Source organism: Buteo buteo, chromosome 6 (assembly GCF_964188355.1).
Source record: "Buteo buteo chromosome 6, bButBut1.hap1.1, whole genome shotgun sequence".
Classification (NCBI taxonomy): domain Eukaryota; kingdom Metazoa; phylum Chordata; class Aves; order Accipitriformes; family Accipitridae; genus Buteo; species Buteo buteo.
In genome coordinates, this window is record NC_134176.1 from 20,674,337 (window position 1) to 20,691,384 (window position 17,048).

The 17,048-nt window shown below is 38.3% G+C and overlaps 1 protein-coding gene across 4 annotated transcripts in view; it reads left to right on the forward strand.

The window, feature by feature from the left end:
* Nucleotides 1-6,877, forward strand: part of GALC (galactosylceramidase) — a 40,994-nt gene extending 34,117 nt beyond the window's left edge. For 3 of the 4 annotated variants that reach the window (XM_075030026.1, XM_075030025.1, XM_075030027.1), the window contains 3 exons: nucleotides 2,712-2,875; nucleotides 4,630-4,706; nucleotides 6,436-6,877. In XM_075030026.1, coding sequence (XP_074886127.1) covers nucleotides 2,712-2,875; nucleotides 4,630-4,706; nucleotides 6,436-6,579 — 385 coding nt within the window. In that variant the 3' untranslated portion in view covers nucleotides 6,580-6,877. The remainder of the gene's footprint in view (nucleotides 1-2,711; nucleotides 2,876-4,629; nucleotides 4,707-6,435) is intronic. The other variant, XR_012650702.1, reaches the window with a different exon arrangement.
* Nucleotides 6,878-17,048: the final 10,171 nt, after the last annotated feature.

Below are 17,048 nucleotides of genomic sequence, written 5' to 3' on the forward strand. Positions count from 1 at the left end.
TTCCAGTGTGAGTTATCATCACTTAATCTGTCTCAAGCCTCATTTCTCTTGGACAGAGGGCTTCTGCATTCAGACTCTCTGTAGACGTGTAGAAATGATGACTTAAAGTAACTTCCAAAAGTCATTGAGCCCTGCTCAGGGCTGTTGCCAACTCTAAGAGATCTATGTCTTTGTCTAAATGAGTCTTAAAAACATGAAAGGATGGGGAGTCCACCACATCTCTTGGTAGCTTGGCCCACTGCTGCACTGTCTTGGAAATTTTTTTTTTCTAATGTCCTGCTGGGCATATTTGTTCAAGCTTATTTTTCAGAATAATGGATCTGGGTTAGTGTACCAGAAAGACCAAGTCAAAATCCTAATTCAAACTGTGCAGAGTTTCAATACATTTTTAAATGGGACAAAAAACATTTTTTAGTTTAAATTACTTAGTTTTGAGTTGTCTTGCTTGATTGTTAGCAATTTGATCAATCTCATATCAATGAAATAGTGTGAGTTAATTCAGTTATATTTGTTGCAGACTGCCATCTTCTGAGCAGTTCCTAGAATTGTGTGGATTTGATTCAACTGCTGCTTAAAACAGTTTTATTTCTGGGTAAACGTAACTGAGATTTACTGATTTGTTAAGAGTATGGTTATGACTGCAATTCTTTCTAGGAGCTATAATGAAAGTAATTTGGAATTAAGCGGCATATTTTAGCATAATGTTTATTTAAAATTAAAAAGCATTTGGGAAAAGAGCCTGTTAACTAATTGGTTTAGTAATAGTAAGTAATAATAAACTTCATGCTTAAAACTTTTTCTTCTGTTTGGAAATCTACCTTAAATTCATTTGATATGTTCTTTAAAACAGCCATTTTGTCAGGTTTTTTTTGCTTTGATTGGATCATTGATCCCCCAAATGCTTTTTCAGAACATGTTTCATGCTTCTAATTTCTGGCCTGGATAAGTGATTAAATCACTTTGCTCTGAAGCCTGGAAGGATACCATCATCGTGGAGGTTGTTCTTCAGTTAGTTACCTGATGTTTTCTTCTGCAGCCCTCTGTTAAGCAAAGTCTCGTATTCCCCCTATAATCAACTTTCCCTTGTTGAGTATTCATCTGCATTCACTGATCATATTCAGTAGTCTCTATAACAGCTACTGTAAATTACTGTACTGAGATTCCTAAAAACTTATTATTTCATTTTGGTACCATTTCTTTCTGAATTTTCGTCTTGTTTTTAGAGCCAAGCTTGCTTCCTGAATATTCAGCTGATTATTTGAGTTTTACTGATCTGTAACTTTTTGTAATGATAGTAGTCAATTTCAGGCCCTCTAACTTGTTTGCTTCATCCTCAGCTTAAGGCTTATCTTGTCCTATGTAGTTGTTTTCAGTCATTAGTGCATGCTATTGAAATACTGAACCAATCTTGCACTGAATTTTTCTGTGGAATGATAATTGACTGCAGTCATGGATGGCATTTTATTGTGATTACATTTCAGGATTATTTAGTTGGTTTTAGTTTGGATTTTGATCTTGTGCTTGTGAAAGCTTTTTGTTTCTACTCCTGAATTTGTTAGTGTTTTGCTCTGATGGTTTTATTGAACCTAGCTGTATCCTGAAAATATTACTATTTAACTCATTCTACATTGCTTCCAATCTCTTTATAATGGCTTAAGCAAGATGTGGGGGTCTGTTTAATACGTAGGGTGGCAAGAAGGAATTTTTTGTTTGTGTAATGAATATGTATCCAAGAATCTGATACTTCTAATAGCATTACATTAGAATGAAATCTCAGGTCATTCTTACTGTTATGTAAGAGGTGGGGAGAAGAGTTGCAAAAATAAGTATTTTTTCTGATTTAGTTATCAGCTGAGCTGATGTCATAGAGAGTCTTTTCACATTCTGTAAATAATTATAGATAATTAGAAACTTCCTAAATATGTGACCTTGTAGCTGTATCCATATTGCAAGACCTTTTAGACATGGGATGTAGATTTTTAATTTGAATGTAAGTTAATGGAGGTAAGGAATGCTTTTAATTTTTATTGTTAAGAGGCTTGTAGTGCAGCTTCAGGGTGGGGGAAGTTGTGTAAATTTTCTAGGTGCCATTTGATTGTTCTGGTATTCCTTTGCTTTATTCTCCTTTACAGCTGTCATTATATGTATAACACGGTGCTTTAATGTTGAGCTGAAGTATCACCTCAGGAAAATCAAATAATTTCAACGTATTTGAACATTTTTCTCAAAAGCCAAACCAAACATTTTTAAACAAGAGGTCTGTGTTACTTGAGACTTGGTCTGTATTAAAAATCCTAGAGAAACTGAGGTCAAATTTTAGCAGATGTGGTGCTATGGCCTTGAGTCTTGGGTTTGATTTAGTTACCTAAAAGCAACTTTTCATTTTGCAGATCTGACAGTTTTTCTGTGGAGATGCAAAACTTCTTTTTGTTAGGGTTTTTTAAAATAATTAATTGAAAGTTGCTGACAATACACTTCATTTTGTTGGTGGTTTCTGAGAATTGCTCTTTGTAAGAAAATCTATGGACTCGCAGGTGGGAAACAACCACTCTAGACAAGTCCTGTGCATCTCACACCTGTAGATCACAATTAGGATTGCTAAATCTTTCCTCAAAAAGGTTGTTGTACTACATAGGGAATACTCTTCTACCTACTGTCTGCTCAAAAAAACCCAAGTCCTTGCTTGTTAAAACACTCAACTTCCCTTATAGGGTAAACATGACAGTCACTTGTGACATCTACATAGAAAAACAACGTGATGGGGGCGTGTTTGTTGCAGGAAGAGTCGACAATGGTGGGATATATGTTCGACGTACCAAAGGAGTTTTCTTCTGGGTTTTTGCAGATGGCACCTACAGAGTCACTGGTGATCTAGGTAAGCAGCTTTTTGCTAAAGTGGATGCTGAGATATGGACATGTAATTTTGATAGTCTTGATAAAAATGACTAACATTCAGATTTTGTAATTCAGTTGTCATCACTATGAATTTAACCTATTGTCCTTTAATGCTTGCCACATTTTGTATGTGAAGAGAGCATCTGAAGGCTACTGGCTGGTCCACTTCTCAGTCTCAGATTTCTGGATTTATTTTATTTTTTTTTCCTGCTGACAAAACCTACTTTACACTAGCAAATGTAAATTATTTTGCTTTTCATAAATACTCTGGTACAACATTAATCACAGAAAGGTTTGATCTGTATTCTTATACTACACCTAAAAAGAAAATCCTGCTTGAAATACAGTGGCCTGTCTTGTAGAGCAGTGCAAATCAACATACTTACATCTGGCTTAAGTGGTGATGAATGGCCTACTGTTTCCACAAACTATGCATTCTACTGTTAGTCTAGCTCAGTGGAGTGAGAGCATATTCTGTTTGTGATGCTGACGTTCATATGTGTTCATGTGCCTGTCAAATGCTCTATAGATGAAAGAGTGTATGTCATAATACTTCATCAATAGCTAAAAGTTCTTTTTAATTTGCTTTGAAATAGTGGCAAGTTTTGTTGTTTAAATGCATTTCCTATCACTTCATGAGTATAAATTCAAATCTTCAATAGTTTCTGTTGAATCAAATGCAATTTCTAGATCTGTAGTATATCTGATATGAAGATAACCTATAATGACCTGTTTCACACTATACTGAACCTTAGAAATAGTCTCGTCTTCTATTTGGTAGCTGTAGTTTCTCATTTCTCCTCATTTTATTGGTTTTTGTTTGTTTGTTTGTTCTGTTGTTTTTTTTTTTTTCTTTTTTACCATGGATAGGTAGCATAAAGAAGGCTTTACATCAGCTTCTCTTAACGTACTGGTGCCCCCTAGGGAAACTTTGCAATGTCTAACTTCATAACAACTTAAGTTTAAGCTGTATGTAAAAATATACTCCTGTTTAGGGTTGACTCTAGTATTTATTTTTAATAAGACGTAACAACATTACCCAATTAGTTTCTCAAGCTGTCAGAAATAATTTTTCCTAGATGAAATGAGAGGATTTTGATTAACCACCTCATTATTTCAGACTGAGATGCTTGTTACACAATATGATAATTTTTTTCTGTACTGCTGTTTTCAGTGATCTTTATATTTTTCTGGAAGGGAGCCTGAGTGTTAAATTAACTTGCAGCTAAAACTGTTTACTGAATAATTGAAGATTCTACTTGTAGCACTTAATATTTTTCAGGTCTTCCATCCAGGTGTCATTCACACCCAATTTTTGCTTAGCTTAAATTTTGACTAGAACTAAGCAACATGATGATGTTACAACTCAAACCCTCTGATTTAAAGAAGTTCCAATACATAAACAAGGAGATCTATAGAACAAGCAGAGCAATAGTTACTGTCAAACTTCATGAACCCATACTGTCAATAGAGGGAATCCTTATCTCAGGCCAAATTCCCAAGAGCATTGGAGATTTCAGTGGAAAAACAGTCCTGGCAAAACAGGGGAATGCATTGATAATGTAGAGTCTATGTTTGCCTGTTAAGCCTTCCATGCTGCAATTGAAATTGGTAAGATGTCAGTCTTGAACACTTGTGAAAAATAGGTATTATTTTCCTTTTGCTGGCTTGGTATTTATCAGTCTCAGCAGAATAGTGAAGTAACACTTTGCTAACCTTAAGCACGTTTTGCAGCTGGAGAAGAAATATTAATGAAAGGACTGTCTGGTGTCCGGGATAATGCGTGGCACACACTTACTCTCAACATTCAGGTAAGGACACTTGCAATCCTAAATGGTTTAGACAAAACTGTGCTATACTATTGACTGTCTACTTGCATTAGTTTGCCCTATCTAAACCACAAATAATATCTCTGTTATTTTAAACCAATATTAGAATACCATACCAAGTTCTGCTGCCTGTATTTTTAAAGATATCTTGGAAAACTGGAGAGAGTATAGAAAATAACTGGAAAGATGAGTTGAAAGATGGAGATAGGCAGGCTAGAGAGGCAAATATTTTGATTAATCTAATGAAAAGTTCATGACTTGACTTCGTGTTCTGAAGACTGTCAGTAAACTACTAAACCAGCCTGTTTTACAAATCTGACTCCCACCAATTTGCTTTCCATGCTAAGGACTTGTTTGTGGAGCTAGTTTAGGACTGGGGAACTCAGATGAGCTGCCATCCTTCTTTGCTATACTGAAAAAGCATGGGCATAGTGTTGATGTAAACATGGGCCACAGTTAATGAGAAGCTTGTCCACACTCCCCCCCCCCCAGCCTTTTGGCCACAGTCTCTTGGTGATTACATTAGTCCCAAGCTCTACTTTAAATATACCTATGGACTTAGCTGGGTGTGACATTGGTGCAAGTAACTAAAAGGCTTTAAGTGCCTCTGCTGAATGCCTGATCCCTTTGCCTAATGTAACCTTTGCGCCTGCAACGTGGCGTGAAATGTGGGAAAGCTTGAATCCTAGCTGGGGAGATCTTCTACTGAAGCAAACTCTCTTTTAGAATTACGCACTGTGTCTTTCCCTCATCCTAAAATGTCAGGGGTTTTTTGTCTTTTGTGCATTCACATTGGGAGACAAAGGGACACTCATACCTGAGGCATTCACTGGAATGGATATAGTTTAATTTTGGCTTATGTACACACACACTTAAGACAGTGATTGCCATCTGTAAAATGGGCCAAGATATTTGCTAACCAGAATGGGGTGCTGAAGATGAACATAAATCATTTAAAACACAAAGCAGTAGTGGTAATTTAAAATGACGATTCTACAAACTTCCATGTGTGCTGTTAAAGTGTTTTGTACAAAATATGCCTTTGATGTAGTGACAGAAGTGCAGAGCCCTCTTTAAAGAATTCTCACGCTGACTCCTTGAAAGATATTCTTTGCTTTTACCTGTGTCTGTAATTGTCTTTCAGGTTAAGAAATACCGGTAAACTGAAGTACTTTTTTCCTAACTACTGTTTAGTGGAACAGTGGCAAAATAAATTGTAACTTTTCCTGACAGTGTTTTTAATTTTAATGGCAACATGATACTTGAAGGTTCTGCTGTCGCCTCTTCCTCTCAGCTTAATGACTAAAATACATTTGTCTTTCCTTTTGACTTTTGCTTTATTCTGAAGAATCAGTGCCAGGTGTATCATATCCCCTTAAGACAGTGCAGCTGTTTGAGGGAGCCTGACACAAGTGAAAGAGTAAAACTAGTTTACCTTTCAGATTCTACGCTGAGTTTGCAAAGCTGTGAGTTAGGGGAAGATGAGCTTTTTGTATATTCACTGTAAAGGCATTAGATCTTTTTCACAGAGCTCATAGGCACTGGAGGATTCTATGCAACATTTAGAAGCACCTCTGCATGGAATTGTGTGAAATGTAGTTGAAAGTTGACTTGACATCTTTCTGCCTTGTCTCTTTGCCCACGTGAGTAGGCTCAGTGTCAACACAATCACTGGATTATACAAAGCTAACTTTTTTCCTTTTTTTGACAGGGCACTTCTGCCTCAGGACTGTTGAATGGTTATCCACTCTGGGAGAATGTCACCATTTCAAAACCAAGTAACGGCTGGGCTGCTATTGGAACTCGCTCGTTTGAGTTTGCACAGTTTGACAACTTTCATATTGAAGCTAGCTGAGCTGGCTTTTGCATTTGGAGAACCCAGTTCTCATATTACTTTCAATAAGAGCCAGCTCAAACTTTGAGGACAACTTAATGCTATGCTGAGACTGATCTGTTGGCAAGGAATCTGAATTCTGTCCTTATTATTTGTTAAATTTACTTGAGCAGGTATCAACATGGCTGTAACTTTATCCCCTGGTTGCGATGCGATTTTTGCCCTTCGATCTTTGGGGGTAAATTTTAGTTCAAGGTAATGATGAAAACAAAATCATTGATTTAAAACTCTTTTAATAAAACAACATCTTAACTTCCCAGCTCACTTTCAAGATAACTGTAGAAGTTAACAGAAGACAGAGGCATCTCAAGCTGCATTTTTAATACTTACATGATTGTGTCCATTCCTTTCACTCTGAAAGAAAGAATTAAATGCCAGTAAGCCTTATGAGCCAGTGGCCCCATACTTCCATAGGTCTGTCATTCTCAAATTTCACTGGATGAAGTAAGTAGTTTTTCCATAGTAAAAAAAAAAAATGTTTTGTCTGTGTTTCTGCTAAAATCTGAGGCTAGACATTACAGTACTCCAAATGCATTTGATTACTTCTTCCTGATTACTTCTTCCAACTTTCATTGCCAGTCTTAAAATAGATCATATTTTCAGTCGAATGGAAATGTGCCTTATGGCTGGTCAGATGGTGCAGGATGTGCCTTACTTCTAAACTACCTCCTCTTTCCAATGAAAGGGTTGAAATGGTTGAAAAGATAGCGTAACTTGCACTTCGTTAATGATAGCTCTGTGGTTTTTTGGGGGTTTGTGTGGTTTGTTTTTTTTTTTTGTTTTTTTTTTTTTTTCATGGTGTGAAGAATAAAAACTTTGCATCATGGATGCTGGCAAGCAGAGTGCTTACTTTCATGTCGGGTCACGTGGAAAAAATGGCCTTTTATTCCTAGAAACTTGGGCAACCATCTCTCACTTTTGATGGATCTAAAGCTTAGAGCAGAAAATAATTAAAGCATGACAATGTTATTTAGCTAATTATATTACTGTAGCACAGAGGAGGTGCGGATACTATCACATCCTGGTATAAAAGAAAATAAAAAAGTCTTTGCCTGTAAGAGCTTGCAATCTATTCATAAGGTAAGTGACAGCAGGTGGACACAGACAGAATTGTTTAAAATGCCAGGCAGTGGTATTGACACAATAGTGTCTGTTTTTAAACTTTTCCTAGGCATCACAGAGTAAAGTTCAGAGGGAATTTCAGGTCCTTGGGAAAGGAGGGATTCTGTTTTGCTGTTGCTTCATTGTTTTTTTTCCAAGTTACTGTGCTACCAAAAAAAAAATTCACTGAGAATATAATGAGGTACTGAATGGGATTTTCATCACACACATTCCAAATTCAGTTGGCTTCTGAATTTTTCTTGTTTTGCTGTTGGTCAATTTGAATGATGATGATATCTGTTGCCGTAATGAAACATGCCTCCTGTGTCCGTCTACTTTTCACATTCACATCCTATTTAATTGACAAGCAAGTAGTTCCACACACTTGATAGGGCACTGATAGCTGTATGAGGCTATCCGTAGCAGACAGTATCTTATCTTGAGAAACAGATTTGCAGTCTTCTTTGATTTATACAGATAATTATTCTGATCCACTTTATTTTGAAGGCTGATTCTAGTAAGTGTTAACTTTAGTCTTCGAAGTTGTCATCTAATACAGAGTTAATCTAATAAAAATCATTACTGGAAAATTTTTATAAAGGTTATCTTCCAAATTAGCTTTTGGAAGAGAGTTCTCAAAATTTTATCTCTAATAAGTTACTCTAATTAGTAACTTCATTTCTAATAAGTTTATCTTTTAGCTGTTATACTGATACTGCTATTGATTGGTTATGAGTCATTCATATGTGCAAGTTTCATACATGCTAGTAACCCTGAAAATGGTCCAAACCACTAAACTTTAAAACTCTTTTAGAAGGCTTCCAAATATTAAGTAACTATTTACTTAACTGGGTGAAAAATGAAAGCCATTTTTCCACTTCAGTTTCATTTGATGGTTGAAGTATAGGTGCAAATCTGTTCATTACTTGCTTTATTTCAGAAGGGATGTCACTGGTAACTCCAGATATGAAGGAATCTAATTTTAGGTCCTCATATTCAAATAATATGAGTATAGGAGAAGTAGTTCTCAAAAAAACCCCAACTTATTTTAGCTGTGATGGTTTTTCCTGGTAGGATACTTGGAGACTTCCTGGTAGCTTCTGTGGCTGCAAGTAGTGTTTGTGTAAGAGAGAGATCAGCAATGATGCAATTATTTCAAAGGAGCTGTCCAGTTTTTTTACCTTTTAATGCAATAGTGGAATAAACTGTACTGTTATATTGTGCACTAAACACAATGTATTTTATCACTGGAAGTGCTGATTTTTTTCTAATCTTAATTTATAATGTTAGAGGATTAAACTGTTATGAACAGAGTAAGTGATTTAATGGTGATATAATGTTATTCATCTTTATATGTCTGTAATTCTTCACCCTTCAGCAGGCTGTAATATGTTTGGCAATAACAAGCTGTCAGGTCTTTCACTGAGGGGTGGATTTATGTTGTTGATTATAAATACTAATCATTGCAAATGGACAAATAAAACACTTAAAACCCCTTTATTTGTACAGAATGCTTCTGTAAATTCGTCTTGGTTTTCTCCAGTAAGAAAGCTGACAGTTTTTTCATTGTGATTCCTGATAAATATGCTTGGCATTAGCTTAATTGGGTTGGAAGAGTTTTTCTGACGCTCTGAATAGCCAAAGAGTCCTCATTAACAAATATCTCAAAAGCCATATGCATTAGGACTTGTGCTGTTTATAAAATGTTTTTATAGCGCTCAATATAAATTTTGCTTCTTTCTGTTTTTTTTCCTGCATTTAGTTGAAGGGAATTAAATTGTATTTGAGGTCCAGTCATGCAAAACTGCTGAGTAGTAAGGCCTTGTGAGATTTAGCTGAAAGTCTGTTTCTAGGTGTGGAAACACTGCTGTACAGATGTACTTTTAAAGTTTATATTAGGCTTCTTTAATTTGAATATCCTTTCGAATCTAGCTTCAAACATGCTGCTTCTCTCCCCCCCCCCCCCCCGCCCCCCCCCCTAAAGTTAAGGGTTCAACTTTAAAAGGAGGGGAGAAATTCCACAGAGGTGGTCATGTTTTCCAGGCCATCGTGCCAGTAGATGCAAATTACCCTGGAATTACTGTTTTCCAGTAGCCAGGTACGTACTGCCACCTACACAAACATTGCATCAGAATCAATTCTGTCCCTTCTCTGCCGCACCACCTTTGAGGTTAGATACAATGAACAGTTCTTAGGATTTTCAAATTCCTGCAAAACAGCAGTACTCCTTTGCTTTAAAATTACAGGAGACTCCTACTACTTTGGGTTACTGATGATGGTTCCTTTTGCAGCCACCTCCTTGTTTCACTGTATCAAAAGTAAATTTCTAGTTCGGGATTTGATTTGGAGTGGTAGTGGTTTGCTCTTTCCTTATTGCATCATTTTTTCTGCGTGGTAGCAGCAGGTTCGGGTTTTTTCACTTCATAATTTTTCATTGGCTTACCTGAAGTTTCTGTCCAGAGTCCATTTTCTGGAGGGGTGTGCCTATTATGAAAATAGCCACCATAATTATTGCTCTTTGAAAATTTCAGCAGCATGACCAGAGGGACAGTGCTTGGAGACCTTATTATCCTCACTTAGATGTTTTGGGGTGGTTTTTTTGTTTGTTGATTTTTTAGGTTTTTTTAAACCCCTTTGTAAGTACTACGTTCATACAAGTCTAGCACATGCTGGGAGGTAAGGGGGAAAAGGTTGTAAAAAAACCCCCTAATTTTAAAAGACTTGCTAGGCTTGTTGCAGAATCATCAGGTAGCTATTTTAAGGTTTTGAGCATATACTTTGATACTTGATGAGAAGAAATATTATGTGCCAATTAACATCAAGGCTTTCTGAAACAGAGAAATAAAAAGCAAATGATTATCCATTTTCTTAACAAAGATAACTTAGGTAGAGGTTAAATGCTTTTTGTGTGTGGTGGGAACGTTAGCAATCATCCTGCCAGTATTGATAATGCATGAAAAGTTAGCGTGAGCAAGTTCCTCTTGCCACTAGATATGTTCCTTCCATTTATGCTCAAGTGTCACTGAAAAAATAAAGGTGGTGTTTCTAGAACTTGTGTTTAAAAAAAAAACCCAAACACAAAACACCTACTAGCAACGGAGCAGAGAAGAGTGTGTGTTGCAGCAGTGTTGCCAAGGTTTCGCTGTGCCAAGATACTCCTATGTGGTTTTCATAGTTGCTGAGACAAACAACTATAAACCAGTATTTTTCCCCTGAAGGAATTATTTTCGGATAAGATTAGAAACAGATACAGAACCCAAACATCAATTTTGTCAGGGGGCTCCAAGTAACGTTGCAACTAGTGCGTTAAACGTGTCCTTTACTTTTGTACACCCCAGGCTAAACCTAGACATATCTCTGGAAAATGGAGATGAAAGTAACCTAAAAGAATTCATTAGTGTTGACTTTTTTTTAAAAAATGCCTTTTCTGTTGTATCAAGTGTACCTGACTGAGAGTTAAAACTTCACTTAGAGCAGGAAGACAGTAATTTTGATTTTAGTGTGCTCATGGATGCATTTCAAAATGCAGAACCGTAGTAAAGGATGGCTCAGTACAATACTAACTTTAGGGTTTGCAGGAGGAAACAGAACCTAATACACTAGGCTAAAGTTGTGCAGCCATGGTCTGGAAACCCTTGATGGTCTAAGACAGAGAAGATAACACCAAAATGATTATTAAAAAAAAAAAAGCAAAAACAAAACAAAAAGCAACCAAAACAAACTCTGCACATGTGTACCCAAATAATAAGGGTAAAAGCAAAGAACAGTCCAGGTTTAGCCTGACTTCCTGTGTTCAGTTCCTGCTGGGAAATGCAGTCCTCTTCTTTGCTGTTTTCCATGAACAATAATTAAAATGTCTATAGAGAATACAAAACTTCATTGCTGCTAAAAAGCAAATGTTGTTTAGCTAATTATAGATGGCTGCCATGTTCCAAGAACACTAGGATTAGAAAAGGTTAGGAAACATGACAACAGGTTATGCAGCTGAAAGGCATGTCTGTGATGTGCGAATCGGTCCTGCTCCTGGTTGCAGAAGGTTTCTTCTTTGCTGGGGTAGCAGCAGAGCTGTAAGAAAAGGGAACATGTTTCTCTGTTACTGCCACCCTCCTTCCAAGGTTTTGGGAAGCTTCCTGTACATCAGCCAATCTGAGATCTCACAGGAGTGGCTCTGTAGCCTCTTAGCTTGATTATACAGAGTTAACCGAGTCATTTGAAAGAGCATGTGGCAATGACGAACAGCAAATCCTACTAAGGATGTCCGTATTCCCTGCTGATGTGACTGCTCTTGTAGTGAGAGCAATAAACAGTAGTGTTTGCTGGCAAGAGATCAGACAGGTTTTGTGCTGAGCTGAGGTGCACGCTAATGTCTCAGTGCAGAGATCTATAAAGCTGCACTGGGATGTACGATGTCTCTGGCATAAGCTGCCTATTTCCTGTTCAGTCTAAGGTTGCTGCTTAATGGTTCAACTACAATTTTTTTTCTCGCTGCTCAGCTGATACTTTATCCTAAAAAAAATATTTGGCCAGCATTATAGGAAGTTTTCTCAACACAACAGGGCAGGTCTGTACCAGTAGGAGGAGGCTGAGAATACCCTGTTGATCGTTCAGCCTACCTCCTTGCCAAATTAGAATTTTTTCCTGTTGTACGTTTTTGGGGCCCACCTTAGTTGAGTGCTGAGACAAAAGGGTGGGAAAGCTTCCACTTCTCTTTTGTAGGTGGCTATTCTGCTATTGATTTTAAAACAAACAGCATCATTAGTTTTGTTTATGATCTGTGTAAGGGGTGGAGGGAGATGGTTCAGCTTTTCTTCCCAATTCATGCTAAAAGCAAGGCTAATACTGCAGAATGTGTCTAATATTTATTGAGCTCTAGTATTTACTTGTGGGGTGGCTTGAGTCCTTCATGAAACACCTGTGATTCTACTATGAGAGACAAAATGCTTTGATTAGATGAATGCTTTCATATAGATATATCAACTATGAATAACCACTTCCTAAGCCAACGGGAGTTTCTTTTATGGTGTTACTGAATCCATGTGGGAGACTGCTTTCAAATGCCATAATGAGAAAGAGGTAAATAATTTTGTCTTTGTGATAGTTCTAGTAGATCTCTGCAACACAAATCCCACCCTCCCCAAATGTAAATATATTCTTTACATCCCTTGGTTTCATTCTCCTTCCCTGTTAGCACTTTTTAAATGGTGAATACTCACAGACATCTGTCACCCTTCCCACTCAAACACTTAGGTGAAAATGCAATAATCTTCATCTTTTGTACAATTTCATCTTTTTAGCTCTATATTATGGCTAAATAGTTTTTTTCTTGTGTTGAATCTAAATATTGTCACTTCACTGGATTTTGCCACATAGTCTACAGTTAATGAAACTGAATAGGTTTTCACTGGAACCTGATTTTTGTAACAAATAAAATTCATATAAATCACATTCTGCAAGGGGGCATCAGCAGGACCCTATAAGCAACTAAACTTTCTTCTGGTGTTTTAGCCACCAAGCCACAAGTCATCTTACCTGTACTTTTTCTTCCCTACCTTTATTGCCCCCCAAACTCCCTTGTGCCATATAGGGTGGCTCCCATGGTAACATCCTCAATGGTCGTATTAAGGATTGAAGGTGAGTATTTTTTTCTTGGGTGTTACATGGTGAATTGGGAATGGTAGATGCCAATCTTCTGCACCTTCTTTGTAGAACTGAACCTCCTACAAGTCAGGCAGGTTTTTGATCACTTTTCTCATATAATCAGGCATTGGAGTGTTAATAGTCTGAAGGATTTTCTTTCTTTCCTTTTGGGCCATGTTTCTATCATTTCTCCTTCTACCATCAAAATGTTCACATTTTACTTCCGCCCCCCCCCCCCACCCCAAGAAGCCTGATGCAGAAAGGGTGCTGGCTTGCTTTCATTACTTCAAAACCTGATTACAGCATTTTTGTGTTTAGCAACCTCTCTGATGATCATATACTGCATTCTCAGATGCCTTTGAAGAGTTCTGTTGGGGGTAGTTATCCATACTACGTCATTTCAGAAGGCAATTTCTCTGAAAAAGTTGCTAGCTTCCACTAAAGTGATGTGCTCATCATAAGTGTGGTGATGGTTATTTTCTGCCCTGTGAGGTTTTAGCCTTGCATTGTTTAACAGAAGTCTTTTCTCCCTGTACCTGCTTGTTTCAAAAGATTGTGGACCACAACCCATTTCTTTAATCCTGCAAAGAGCTCAGTACCATGTAAATATTACCAGTGCCCTCTGCTGCAGACAAGAGGAGTGCATGTTGCATGTTGTACATTTCTGATGATCTGGAGATTCTCTATTTAAGTTTATCTCTGTTGGGGACAGTGCTCTGAAAGCAGAATGTAATGAATTTACCTATGAAGCTGTATTAACTTTTCAAAACATACTGTTCTGTTTTTAAGTGACTATGGAACGCTATGTGCAGTCCTGGATAGTCCTGGATTTTTTAATAACATTTAATTTCACTACACTTACTAGAGCTTTAAGTAAGTGGTGGATGGAGATTTGGAGTGCATCAGTTAAAGGACAGAAAACTGCAACTGTTGTTCAAAGTGCCTGTGCAACTCAGAATGAATATGAGCAGTGTGAAGATTTAAACAAGTCTTGGATGTCATAGTATGGTATTTATTCCTAACACAGTATCCTGGGTTCACTCCATGCCTCAGTTTCCTCATTAGAAAATGGATGCAACATAGGGGTATAGGGGCACTGAGCACTCCTGCTTAATAGACCTGAAATTGAGCTGCTACTTTAACTTCCTTCCTACAAAGACTGAAAGCGTTAGCAGGGAAAAGGACTGATTAAAAGCTCAGTGTCACGTCCTATCGAAAGTGTAAGCGGGAAAACGACAGTGCTCTGACAGCAAGCCACTGCGGATGTGCCTCCGCTCGGCAGTTGTCAGCTCTGCATTAGTGATGGTGGGGGACTGGCAGTGGTGACTTTATTTGCTTTTGAATCTGCCACTGAACATGCTTCCTTTTTTATTCTTCGTGTCAGAGCTACCTACAGTGCATAGGACAGTGATGACGCTCTGCCTCTAATGACAGTCACACTATGGGTGTGGGTCTTTTCACAGAGTTTTGGAAGCGACTTCCTTGATTTCCATGTACCAGCAGTACATTGGTGCCCTGTGGTTTATCTGCCCAACAGTCTCACAGTAGGATAAAACTAGGCAAAAGCGATGGAGTTAGTGAGTTGAAACATAGGCACATCACCAACAGCTGCCACTGCCTGCAAGGAAATCTTCCGGAGAAGTTAAGGCAACATGCTGTGCTTCATGAGGCTGCCTTTCTAGTGGAACCAGTAGAATGGAGATGGGTTGGATAGGTTGGAAATGGCCTTGTTTGATATAGAAACACATAGGGGAGTGATGTGAAGCTTACATAGTGTCTCCTTGGAGTTGTATTAGTCCCTGCGTACTTACCATGACTTAACAAGCTGGGAGGAGTTGTGTTAATGCATCTATAAAAAGCCTGAGTCTATAATACGGCCTCAGAAATGCTTCTCTCCAAGCTCTCCCCCTTCTTTTCATTGAAAAAAATGATGTAAGTTGTACCTAGCAAAAGAGCAGAATGGTATGAGAGGAAAACAAGGCCAAGCCCACTCGTTATATCTGCAGTCACCTTTTCTCAATGTTGTATTCCTGAAGCTAATGAACACTGTTCACATTATTGCTTAACTAGAGCTACTTCTTTTTCTCCAGAGACCTAATTCCCTGTGAAAAGTCTCTTGGTCCTAACCAAAACCAGATAAACAGCAATGCTATTCCAGTTCACTGAGTGTGACTGACACGGTATTTGAAACCACCACTCAGCCCAGACACTCAGGCGGGGTAGCTCATACTTCAGGCTACAAAAAAAAATCCCCAAAACCACCAAACCTCATTACAGCAGGTCTGATCTGTATTCAGAAAAAAATCTATAGTGGTATCACAAAGATTGGTCTCCGAATGAAAAATTGAGGTTTGACACGAACCTTAGGACTTTTTATCTTTTGTGAGAAGTTCGTAAAGAAAGAGGAACTTGCGGTCTGTGCTGGAGGCACTAGATGGCAGTGGAAGTATGACTAAGAAAATAGCTCTCTTGCTGGGTTTGGGGCCCGGCTCTCCGAGCCATGAAAACAAGGAATGAAGGCAGCTTTACTTGAGAAGAAAGATAAGGTGGAGACTACGGATGGCCTTCTGTGCACAAACCCCAAGGCTTCCCTTACAAGGAATACTAATTTGTCTTTTAATAATTTTGCATCTGCTTTAAGCAGTTTAACCTATAAAAAACCAAGTGCTTTGTAAAGCATCTATTACCTACAGTGGTTTGTCTGGATCAAAGTCATTAAAACAAGAAAAAGCCCCAAATGTCCAATTGCTGCCAGTGCCATAGCTTTTGTGTGAGTCCTGGTAATCTTTAACTCGTGTGTTCAAACTATGAAAGGATCTGCAGTGATTATTTTTAGTGCACAATGAGTTTGTTCTTCACTGATAGTTGTGGTGCTACAGCTCATATCCTAAAAGCCTTTTACATGCCACAGCCCCGATATTGGAATGTCTCCCTCTGAGCACGCAGATGTGTACTGCTGCATGCAGCCACGGCTGCTCTGCTGAGACTCTGCACAGGAGAGCTGGGCACCTGCACAGGTGTGATCACAGGTCAAAACCCCAGACTAGCTCTGACAGCAAATGGAAAGGTGTATAGGAGCTTTCTGTAGCGTACAGCTGCAAGATTGTTATTTTCCGTCACTTTGAGGTTTTCTGAGGTGTGGGGCTCGTATTTTCTGCTCTAATTTTAAAAACCCAAATTGATAGCTTGGGCAGCTGCAAGGGAGAGAGACACTTTGTGAGAAAGAAGCAACGTGTTTGCACTGGTAGAGGAATTGTCATCCAGCTTACCCTTGAACAAGGCAGTTCTTTGCCCAAAGAGGTCTGGAGACAAGGAAAGGCAGAAGCCCTGTAAACACGTGTGAAGGGAGGACACAAAGAGCATGTTAGAAACTGGAACTGGCTGACTTCGGGATGATTGAGAAACTTATAAAAACAGAGGGGTCAACAGTGTGAAAGCAGAAAGGGAGGATGGGTTTGGCCATTATCAAATGTCTCAGAACAGCATAATCAGAAATATGGGACAGGTAAATGAGCAGTGATTACCGGGAAAGCAATTCACTCCCTCATGCCAGGTTTTCAAAAGCTTTATGTGCTGTAGGTTAATAGCCAGCTATTTGCTTTCACTCTGGATTAAGCCCCACACTTCCTGAGGTGATGTCCTTACCTGTCCTTCACAGGCCACCAATGTCAGGCAGCTCAATGCTGGGCATA